The 12,118-nt window shown below is 33.6% G+C and overlaps 2 protein-coding genes across 2 annotated transcripts; both read right to left on the minus strand.

Annotated features, from left to right (window-relative positions):
* Nucleotides 1-2,142: 2,142 nt before the first annotated feature.
* On the minus strand, nucleotides 2,143-4,300 carry LOC18051708 (ras-related protein RABB1c). Its single transcript, XM_006449919.2, has 6 exons — nucleotides 4,089-4,300; nucleotides 3,828-3,967; nucleotides 3,641-3,723; nucleotides 3,123-3,327; nucleotides 2,928-2,996; nucleotides 2,143-2,379 (listed from the first exon to the last, which is right to left on the minus strand). Exons 1-6 carry the CDS (start codon nucleotides 4,132-4,134, stop codon nucleotides 2,287-2,289), a joined length of 636 nt encoding a protein of 211 aa, XP_006449982.1. The 5' UTR covers nucleotides 4,135-4,300; the 3' UTR covers nucleotides 2,143-2,286.
* Nucleotides 4,301-4,672: 372 nt separating this feature from the next.
* LOC18051709 (subtilisin-like protease SBT5.4) lies at nucleotides 4,673-8,913 on the minus strand. The gene is made up of 10 exons (XM_024191257.1): nucleotides 8,716-8,913; nucleotides 8,494-8,603; nucleotides 8,302-8,399; nucleotides 8,047-8,211; nucleotides 7,823-7,931; nucleotides 6,494-7,037; nucleotides 6,291-6,385; nucleotides 5,935-6,180; nucleotides 5,718-5,832; nucleotides 4,673-5,618 (listed from the first exon to the last, which is right to left on the minus strand). The coding sequence occupies exons 1-10, from the start codon at nucleotides 8,812-8,814 to the stop codon at nucleotides 4,845-4,847; spliced, it is 2,355 nt and encodes a 784-aa protein (XP_024047025.1). The 5' UTR covers nucleotides 8,815-8,913; the 3' UTR covers nucleotides 4,673-4,844.
* Nucleotides 8,914-12,118: the final 3,205 nt, after the last annotated feature.

The raw sequence follows: 12,118 nt of genomic DNA on the forward strand, positions 1-12,118 counted from the left end.
TGCTTTACGATTTTCCATATATTTGTGTCTGTAAACATAGGGATTAGATTACAAGCTATAAAATAGGAAAAATACTAAGTAATTTATATTCTTCTGTCTCTGTCCTTTGCTTTACTTATTTAGATTTATATATTACAGTATATATTATTTGTTTAATTTGCGACTTCCCTGGTTGGCTACTAGGCAGTCACCTGGTCACCGTCTCACCGAGTTTACCTGACCCGTGTGTATGATAACGTAAGCATGCATTGTACCTCGTAGCACTGAATCACTGATGGTGATGGTCCCAAAGCCTGATCTGCCTTTTCTATTTACAAAAAGTTTTCTCCTCTCAAAATCATTAACACAACTTTTGCCGAATTCTGACCGCTGAGAAGTGTTGACAAATCATCCTTCCTCAAATTTTTTTTGTGCAGTCAGATAAATTTGTGATAAATGCTCATGGATAATACCGGATGTTTGAAATTGATGTTAAGTAATTGCATCTTAAAAAATACGTCGTGAGTAAAGTATTTAATAAATATTAATTATTATAATTTAAAAATTATATTAATATAATTTTTTATTTATTTGATGAAAATTTTATTATATTTTTAATAATTTTATTAATTTTTATATTTATTACATATTATTAATATTTATGTTTATAGTTACATTTTTTTTTCACAGTAATTATATCTTAAAAGATCAATCTCAAATAGGACCTTGGTATGGATTTTGCTATTGGACCGTAGGACCTTCTTTATGGAATAAGTAAAGATGGAATTACAAATTTTTATATGAATTTATTTTATATGAAATAATTCAACTGGTTAGATTAGAAAAAATCTTCACCTGTATTATTTATTTTGATTATTTTATATCTTATTTAATTAATTAATTTAGATCAAATCAATTTTTAGAACCCACAATTTCATTGCCATTTATATACTTATTATAACATAGTAGCTTGCCATTGTAAGCCAAAGACAGAGAAAGAAATCTCATTTTTGTATATTATGGAGCAAGGGAAACTCCGTTTTAATAGAGTACAAGTACATCATGGACTTTATTAAAGCCTGAAAGTACTATATAAGTCATATAGTTTAAACAACATTATACAATTATGCTATTAAATCATGTAGTTTAATAGCTTTACTTGACTTTAATAAATCTATAACTTGAATTAAAACATTTATACACACAACCTTTTCTCATGTGAACGCCTTTTTTTTTTTTTCATGTGACATGTTATTAAGCAAAATGATCAAATAAAGTTAATACAAACACATTATCAAATCACATGAATTTAAAGTGAATTGAATATTAATTTTATTAAAATATGACTTAATAGTATATATATATATATATATATTCACACCATGTGGATATACTCACACCATGAATGAGTACGCTCTTATACCATTGTGAAATATATATTCACACCATTGTCAATTTATCCCATACTCTGAATTTGAATTGGAAAATTTTCTCTTATATATATATGAACTTCCAATTAGGAGCTTTGAATTGGAAAATTTTCTCTTATATATATATATGAACTTCCAATTAGGAGCCCCTAACTATATTAAACTCAAGGCTAAGTTAGAAGCTCCAAAAAAGAACAAACACCGACGAGAATACTACATTAAAATATTTTTTTTTTTCAACTTATTTTTAATTTTAATATGAGTATCTTCATTTTTTTTACAGATATGTTATTAAGTTAAATGATTTTATAGTTAGTTAAATAATGATTCTATTAAACCATATAGTTTAATAGTAAATTGAAACCAACTTCATTATCATGACTTACACATGGGAACAAAAATATGAGCACCCATGTAAAAATATTTTTTATATATAGGGAGAGAAAGAGGAATCCTTTTTTAACTTAAAATTTTGATTTTAGCTTTATAGCTAGCACGCATAATTTAACAGCTTACATAGTAGATTATATGTTTTAACAAAAAAAATGAAATAAATGCAACATACCATTGTTATTCTTTTCTTTTTCTTTTTAATTTATTATTATTATTATTATTATTATTATTATTTAAATTTTTTTTTTTAAACTTTCAACAAGCTGCTACTTCATTTAACTATAAAGGCGTCAGCACAACTCTCACATTTACAGTCAAACAGACAGAGCATCAGGAAAGATTATACAGAAACCAAACAATTCTGAATTTGCACGTATAAACAAGTGACGAATAACCAAAGAAAAAAGAACATTGAAGAATATTATAAACCATAGGCAAATAAACAGGCTCCAATCAAGTTGGTAAAATAGCATATCCTCAACTCTCAACCGCAACAACCTCCAGCTTGAGAAGAAGAGCCATCTCTGCCTCCCGATGGCCCGGGTATTCCTCCATATCCAACCTTTATGCCATAGGACTGCCCGAGAAAAGAAAGAAAATAAGAAAGGATATAAGGAACAACATCAACATGTCTCATCTGCTCAAAAGAAACTGCACGTATTCTCTTGTATGAATTGTTTTCCAGCAAGCACTAAGCATTATAATGCCATGTCTCAAAATTTTTCTAGCTTTACAATGACCATTGAAATAAGAAGTATCACATCAACATTCAAATTGCTCCTTGGGCTATTATGAATATATAACCACTTAGCATAAAGATCTTGTAAAATATACCTATCAATGATCTATAAAGTAACCACCCATTCAAACACGTTTTGGGATACAACTATTGTACATTTCTATTAGCAACCAACCAAAGCTAAACATCCCTTGCACCGTGGAGAGTAATTTAAGGTCAAGCGGCAGGCAAGTTTTGCTCAAAAACAGTAGGAAACTCAACCAAAAGGGAAGTATGAAATAAGAAAGCCTATATGTTCACTAGAAGATATAAGAATTAAAAAGAATTCATAAAATGAAAGGCAGACAAGAGAAAAAAATAAATTTTAAAAAGAAGAAGAAGCAAACCTCATTCGATACATCAAAAACTCCATCCTGAATTTTCTTGTATATTGTTGCAGCAGTTTTTATAAATGCCTGCACAAAAATTTTTACTGTGAAAAGGGCCAAGACATAATAGAAACAAGATAACAAATCCCAATATTGATAATTGGTGTGGAAGATAAGGATTTGTCAGAAAACATTCTCAATCACAAAAAGTACCTCCTCAACATTCTGAGCAGTTTTTGCAGAGGCTTCCATGAAGATCAATCCATGCTCCTTTGCAAACTGCTCACCTTCCTCCGTACTCACAGCCCTTCTATGAGCAAGATCACACTTGTTACCAATGAGCATAATAGTCATGTTTGCATTTGCATGCTGCCTTGCATCCTCCAGCCAGCTAGCCAAGTGATTAAAAGTTTCTCTCCTAAAGATCCAAACAATCAAAACGAGACGCGCACGTCAATAGCTTGGGTTCATTATTAAAACCAAAGTAAATTACATATATTTGAGCAAGCCTCTTGTAACTGCTGGGAGCTAAATTTGAGGCAGAGGTTTCTTTTAGAAGCATCACAATGCTAAACAAATAGCAAGGAAAAAAAAAAAAAGATGGTCCAAGCCAAGGATATTAGCCAAATAATAATACAAGGAATTCCAATATTTGGACCAAATTTGTATCCCAACTTCATGCGTCACCAAGAAATCAAATAAGAAGCAATATTCCAATGAATAAAAGATACCTGGTAATATCATAGACAAGTAATGCACCAGCAGCCCCTCTATAGTAAGACCTGGTAATAGATCTGAAGGATTCTTGACCAGCCTGCGGAATCGAATCATTAAAAAAAAAAAAAAAAAAGAGATGCTGAATGAATAGTAAACTACTGAATCGTTTATTGAAATAAAATAATCGAAATAGAGAGAAACCGTGTCCCAGATTTGGAGTTTGATAGGTTTGTTATCGATGGTGATCATTCTGGCCCCAAATTCAACTCCTATAGTTAGGTCGTGAACCGGCTGAAACCGCTTATCCGTGAATTGGAGAAGAAGACATGATTTACCAACTCCTGCAATCAATCATCAAAATATTTTTGGATATACGAATAATTCAATTAAATGAAAAAAAATAAATAAAAAAACTTAAAAAGGCTATTACGATCGATGCTTAGGTTGAGATAAGACTATTACCGGTATCGCCGATGATTATGTACTTGAAGAGGTAAGCGTACGACATGTTTGTTTGATTGATGAGGACCGATCAATCAGGAGTCAATTTATTTATGGATTTCACTTTTGATTTAGAAAAGGAGGAAACGAGAAAGGAGACGATTTGAAACAGCTTGAAAAATAATAAGAGGTACAAAATTATTTTTAACCACTACTACTACTACTACTACTAAGGCGTGTTCATTAGTTTTTAAGTTTAGTTTTTCCAACCAGGCAACCCTATAAATATAATATACACTTGGCGTCCTCGCTGTCATCTCTCCACTGGAGTGGGCCCCATCGCTTTCTTTGGGTAATCAATTACGTTTCGCATCGTAAATTTTTATAACGTGCAACCTTTTTTTTTTTTTGTCAATTCCCTTCAGATCATTGGGTTTTAATTATAGCTTGGCTTTGGAGTGCTATATGAATAATCCTCTTTCAGCAGTGAAGAGTCTATTCCAAGTTACACCGCCACCGAGCCAAATTTCAGACCACACCTCATGAGCTAAATATATTTGGGAAACAAATACTGTATTGCAATTTCTTCTTAATTCGTCCCAAAATTCAGAATGTAAATGTCAAGGTCACGTTTACTAAGCCCAGAAGAGAAATGAGAAATCAGACTTATTTCTTCTATCTATCTCACTGAAAACTGATTTTCCTAATCGAGAATTCAACTAATCCTATTGTTCAAAAGAGAATAAAATACTTATAATATCTCTCTATTTGTCATAGTCAGGCCCCAGACTCGGCCTCGGCTTGAGCCTGATTAACGACAATTGGGCTCCTAACATAGTGTTTTCCATCTGTCCAAGTAAGCTCCCCGAATCTATAGTTATCAGGTGCACCGGACCACTTTGGTTTCAGAGTCACCTTGAAGCTCTTCTCTTCCCCAATTTTCTTAAATGTCAAGATTTTGGGTTCAACAGAAACTGAGATTCCTAGTGGTTCACGGACACTGGCTGCATAATTGCTTGGTGATCCAACATTCTTCAGTTTTCGAGACAATGTCACAGAGCCTGAGATCATAGGGACTGAAATTGAAGGGTAGTTAAAGTCCTCGAGATTAGCTGATTTCGAACATTCATATTGACTTCCAAAGAACCGTTTAATCGTGGTCTGGTTATACCCAATGGAACAAAGAAAGTCCAAGTAATCATCTTCGCTTAAGTCATAGACCAATCCTGGATCCATGGCACGATTTGGTCTGATGTGGCCAGAGCCATAACTGAATGGTGTCGCCTTCTTAAAGGATCCATCACGCATTGGATTCGCAGTGTTGTCCCTTGTTCTTGCAGTGGTCATTATAGCAGATCTGATTGCAGACGGACTCCAATCTGGGTGTGCTGTCTTAAGAAGCCCAACAACACCGGCAACGTGAGGGCAAGACATAGATGTGCCTGACATTATGTTATAAGGAATCCTGCGTGTATCATAGGGTAGCTCTGTCGCGCCTATTGCTCCAGTAAAAGCAGCTATGATATTCACTCCTGGTGCAGTGATATCAGGCTGCAATGTTGATAGATATAATAAGAATGTTTAATTTAAAGCTCCTCCAATCACCAATTCCAATGCAAAATTAATTTGAAACCAAGATTAAAGAAGAACCTTGAGGATCTCTGGTGTAATCTTGTTTGGCCCAGCAGAGGAGAATGATGCCATGAACGGAGAGGGCTTCGCATTCAAGTACGTTGATGGTGACGTAATGTATCCCATCGGATCACTGTGATCGCGTCACAAAAATCATAAGATAATTGACAAAACATTCATTCATACACATCTATATACATAGTCCTGAATGGAATGGAGGGAGTGATATGCGTACTCTGAAGATTTGATGTAGTCCAAGACTTTAACACCATCTTTATAAGTGATCTGTGATGCTGGGAGGAAATGAGGATCCGCAGTAATTTCATTACCGCTCGACTTATCATTGCAAAGGATCATCCCTACTGCACCAGCCACAGCTGCTTGTCTTCCCTTGTCCACTCTGGCAGTGTCGCCCCTAAGACAGACCAAAATTTTACCCTTAACCTTTTCATGATCCAGTGCTCCATTCTTGCAGAGCGATCTGTGCGTTGCAAAATAATAATAATAATAATAATAGTCAAGTTAATGACAAATAAAATGATGCATAAAAAGACACTAAATTCAACGTAATAGTGGAGAATTTGTTCTTACGCTGCATTGTCGTCTGCATTTCCAGCTTTAGCCTGCAAACCAGTAATAAGTGGATAGAATGTATCATTTGGAAGGGATTTGGAAAGGCTTGTTCCCTGTTATTAATGAAATAGAAAAACATGAATTATTATGACATAGAGACAACATGTAGAAAGTAGGCAAGGAGACCAACGATCGAAAAATTTGTGAATGAAGGGACAAACTTTGAATCGCTGCCCATTTCGGAGTTCAATAAAATTCTGGAACTCTCGGTCCAAGGTGCTTGCACCAACAGTGATGATCCAAGGTGAAACATTAGTGACGGTTCCAAGTTCCGGTCCAGAATTTGCAGCAGAGCATACAACAACAATGCCGTGCTTAACAGCATGAAATGCCCCAATGGCAGTGCCATCATTAAAGTAATCAGCAGGATCCCCACCAAGTGAGACAGAAATCACATCAACTCCATCGTGTATGGCCATGTCAAAGCCTTTCAAGATATCAGCGTCAAAGCATTGGCCGTCAGACACTTGAGGCCAGCACACCTTGTAAGCAGCAACTCTGGCCTTAGGGGAACCACCTTTGGCAGTTCCATTGCCCATGCCGAAGACATTTACTCCTGGAACTAAGTTGCCACCTGCTGTTGATAGAGTGTGAGTCCCGTGTCCTTCATGGTCACGCGCAGTGTTATTGAAATTGACGGAAATGTTGTGTTGTTTTACATAGGCAGCATAAGCTTTGTTGAAGTATCTTGCTCCTATGAGTTTCCTGAAATTAACATAATTATAACATGTCAAGATACATATGTCTTTGAATTAATGAATTCTAAAATCTAAATTTCAGGTAGCTGCGTGCAGATACAGTGAAAGAAGACTGTGACATATTCTAACAACATAGATACAATCTAACAATCAGCAATTATTTGAAGGTTGTTTGCCAAATTTACGTACGTTAGTTTATTCTATCATCAAGTAAATGGTTTCTGTAAAGACAAAACGATAAGAGAAAACAAGAGTTTTATGCAGCAATCTTTGAACATACATGATAAATGTAATGTAATAAAAAGAAAGTGAGCATTGATTAATTTAAATGTGTACATATATAATAAATATGAGTTTTTTAATCTTCAAAAATGCATGTTGATACAAATTCTTAGAAATCAAAATACTATCCTAACTTACTATAAATTTTGCATATGTATTTATGTGCCAAATCATGTAATTTGTTAAAATCCAAAAAAGATATTACACCATATTCAATGCGGCAAGCTCTTGTATTTTGATTCATGTTTTCTCTTGGCTATATTGTATTTTGGTTCAATAAACAGTGAATGGTCTTATAACTATATGAGAATTTCTGTTATTTTAATATAGTAAGGAATTTCCTAACATTTATGTTTTATATTTTAGTCTATCCTTAAATATTTTTATATAACAGAAATTATCCAATCTGATTAGGAAAGCTATCAGATATGGTCTATTGCACCGCATGGTGTAATAATTTTTAGATCAGCACTCATAGATTAGAGGGGGTCGGGGATGTGCATGGCTGACCTGTTGCAACGAACGCCCTCTTTAGTGCTATTTTGACATGTACCTTTCCATCTTGATGGAACGGGTCCATATCCTTCGTCACTGAAGCTTTTTGATTCGGGCCAAACACCTGCCGAGCCGCATTTAGTTTATAATCAGAAATCCCAGATAAATAGGAGACACCCTTCTCCAATATATTACGTTAACAAACAATTGAATAATAAATAAATAAATGGTGTATATACCCGTATCAAGGTTTGCTATGATTATATCTTCGCCGAATCTGCCTTTTCCCCATGCGGAACTGGAATGGATAACCCCGTTGTTTTCAAGTAACATAAAATCCCAGGAACGTGTTGTATGTAATTTTTTCCCTTTGTTAGGGAAAATTGATACAACATCTGGATGCTCTGAACATATATATACATAGTTTAATTTACTTTTAAAAAAAATGTTAGCAGATAAATAAATGTTGACTATAAAATGCATTTTGAGTTTACTTGCAATCTCGGCTGCCTCTTCTTCTTCAAGGGTAGCAGCAAAACCATTAATATGGTTCTGGTATGAGTAAAAGATTGCGTCTCTGGCCTTTTCAGTGCTGCATGCATGTACAGAACAAGTGCAGATATATACATAAGAGGAATAAAACTGAAAGGTGATATCAAATTAAACTGCATTGCATGTATATATACCTTCCCAAGAATGATCCAAGAAACTCATGATGAGAATCAGTTACACGATCAAGATCAGCCGTCGTCACTTCTGGGCCATGAGCATGTGACCCCAAGTATACCACATAAGACTTGTTTTTTTTACAAACAGATAATAGAAACAAAGATTAGATTAGTTGAAAACCAATACGTGCATGTTGCGAACGATCGACCATTAATAATTAAATTAAAGAGAGTACGCACCTGTTTGATTGCAAAAGAAGGCGGCGCCTGGAACAATGAGATTAGAGTGTAACAAAGGACAAACAATGAAAGCTTTGAGATTGGAAACCACATTGTCATTGTGGTGAGATTTCAGGTTCACAAATTAAAATGATAATGAAACCAGTAGTTCAGTTGTGTAGTTTAATTACAAATCTCTTCTGCCGGGATACGACTTGTTTTATAAACCAAAGTGAGATGATCAGAAATATTAGCATCCCCTGATTTAAGCAGAGAAGATACTCCATCTCTCTATGACTCTATCCATTACTCTCCCTCTCTAACTCTCCCTCTATATGTTAGTAGACAAGTCAGATACCTAGCTATTTCAATCTCCAAACAGAAGAAATTAAAGGAGAATCCTAGAATTTATGGAATTAATAATTCAGATTAGGAATGAAGTCCGACTTAGGAGGACAGGTCACGGCCATCTGTTTTCTTCTTTAGAAAGTTATTTACTCATTAATTAAAATCCAATCAAAATTAGAATAGTTGGATATGAAGATAATGACAATCCAAATAGTTGACGTTGGCCATCAATCCCCGATTACAATTTGTACACAGTAATTGTAATTATTGTTACTTTCTTTCTTTATATGAAAATGAAAAACTTCAAAATCATATGATGATAAAGATCAGTCTCGATCGGGCTTTCCAATCTCCATGCACAAGCTCTGACCTCTAAATTCGTTCGTAAATGTTATAGAATATCTTCTTTTACGTAGCTGATAATTGTTATTATTAATAAACGGATAAAGGAACATATAAATTTTTTTTTTGAGAAAAATTAAAATAATTGTTTATATATTAATCCTTGTATTTGAACAGATCTTTATATGTAATGCAAGAAATATATAATAAATAGATAGGGCTATTTACACTCCAAAAATTATCCTAATACTCATCTACTAAATTGAAAATATTGAATTCTATTTTATATATACAATCTTTAAAATGCCAAAAAAAAAATAACTCACTAAAACTTTTTAAATTAATTATCTTTATTTGTTCTACACACTCATAAAATTACTATAAACACTCTTTTTGTTGGTTTAATAAAAATGAATTATTTAGTTAGATAATCAATTATTACATTAAAAATCAATTTACTTGCCTCTTAAGTGTTAACCACTATACATGAATTAGGGTTAGTTTGGGATTGCAGAGGCTGACAAAATAAGCTGCTGATTAAAAAAGCAGTTTTGTGTTTGGTAAACTGTGATGTTACGGTTGCCCTGAGTTTGAAAAATAGAGTATATGCGTTTGGTAAATTTTATTATGAAAATGTTGTTTTATTATATAATGACCAAAATAAATATAAGCTTTAATTGCTTTTTTTTTAAGAGCACGTTTAATAACTTGTTTAGACATATCTTTTTTTTCTTAACTATGTAATATAGGTTAAACCTTAAAAGGTATAATTATGAAATTAGAATATGAACTTACTAGATTAAAACTAGAGAGAATGTATTTGGTTATGGTGGTAACTAAATTATGGCAGTAATATGATATATGATGATTTATATATAAGGGTTTATGGATAAGTGAGATACAATTATTATTTTTATTAAAATATAGGGTTATAATATGAATTTTAAAAAAGTATGGTAGCTTATTAAATAAGCTGTTTATGAAAAGTAATCCGTATTTATTTTTAAAAACTACTGATAAAATAGAGAAAATTATTAAATAAGCTGCTATTGTGCAAATTTTATTGAACTCGCAAGTGTACGAATCTATTGTAGAATAGATTAATGGTGATGAGTGTCGATCTCACGAGGAGGTGGATTTTAATTGTGTGTAGAATTAATTTTTTAAATGGGTGGTTGGATTTATGGTGAAAATGATTTGGATTATCCTAAAATTGGAATTTAAATGGCGAGAATAAATTGAATAAAAATCTATTAAAATGACGTACTTGGGTATCTGGATCCGTATCAACATGCACCATGAGCTAAATATTCCTTATTAATACCAATTAAATCATGAGGGGGGAATCCACACCTCATGAACCACACTCTAATCACTATGGTGCTAAGAGCTTATCGTGCGAAATAATAATAACCTTGTACTAGATAGCTGGTGAAACCAAGACGGTATCTAGACAAGATTATTATTATTTATCGACGAGAAGTCAAAACATCCACAAAAACTAGAGGAGAAGAGAAAATAAATTTACCAAATAAAAGCTCATGACACATGTTGAGACTTCACCTTCAACCCAAGCTTGAAAGAAAATTAGCTACTCATAATTGAACTAGGGGCAAAATGAGAATTTATTAAAATACGTAGAAAATACAAGATGGAGAAGGAATTACAGAAAATAGAGTCCAAAAATGGATTCAGAGATATCAAATTAGGGGGGGGAGAGCCCCATTTTTATAGATACATTGAGTAAATCATGGCCATCGGATCGAAAACATTTCGGACGCTTAGAATTGCGCCACGTCATCAGTCAACAGTACGCGGTTTGACCACGTGGGTGAATAGTAACACGGTTTGACCCGGCTTGAACAGCGACACGGTTTGGTTGAAAATAATCCTATGTAATGCATGTACCGTACGCGAGATTTTTGGTTCACTAATATGCTGCCACGTCATCGATCAACAGTGCATAAGAATTTTAGTCCAACAGGATCGCGACACCTCATCAGTCAATGCCACATCATCGGTCAATGCCACGTCATCGATCCGTCTATGTGAACAGTATCATGAACAGTAACGTAGACAGTACTGTATATATGAATAGTACCATACATGTGAACAATGCAATTTTTCCTTTTATGCTCCTTCTAAGGTTTTTTACGGTCTTAAGTTCAAAAGTGATGCCCGTTTTACCGTATGATCTCTCATTCATTGTGAAATGACCATAATGCCCCTAAAATATATAAAATACTTAATTAAAATAAAACACACGTAATTAAATCACAAGAAACTTAAATATATAAAAAATAAGGGTGTTAGCAAGACTTGAAATGTAAAATGACAATTTTCTCCTTTATAAATATACATTTTCTAACACTCAACAGCTGCTTTTATAGAATTTACCAAACACAATTTTTTATCAAAAATTATGAAATAAATAGTTTATTAAATTTCAACCGCACTCCCAATTTAGCCCTTAACCAATGTTATATGGTTTCAAATCCAGCAAAGTTATTCACCAGATATCTAGTTGTTGGCAGTCTTAAGCATGAAGTGTTGTTAATACCAGCAGCTGAAATTAATAAATGCCCAAGTCCCAACTACGTCCGAAGGAATACTTGGAGATATGTCAAGTTTCCAAATTCATATATAAAATCTCGGCAAAGCTTACAGAGGACAACCAAGAGAGCAAACCTCTCAAACAAAATAATTAGACAAACAAAAGGCATGAAAGTAGCAG

Source organism: Citrus clementina, unplaced genomic scaffold (assembly GCF_000493195.1).
Source record: "Citrus clementina cultivar Clemenules unplaced genomic scaffold, Citrus_clementina_v1.0 scaffold_2, whole genome shotgun sequence".
Taxonomy (NCBI): domain Eukaryota; kingdom Viridiplantae; phylum Streptophyta; class Magnoliopsida; order Sapindales; family Rutaceae; genus Citrus; species Citrus x clementina.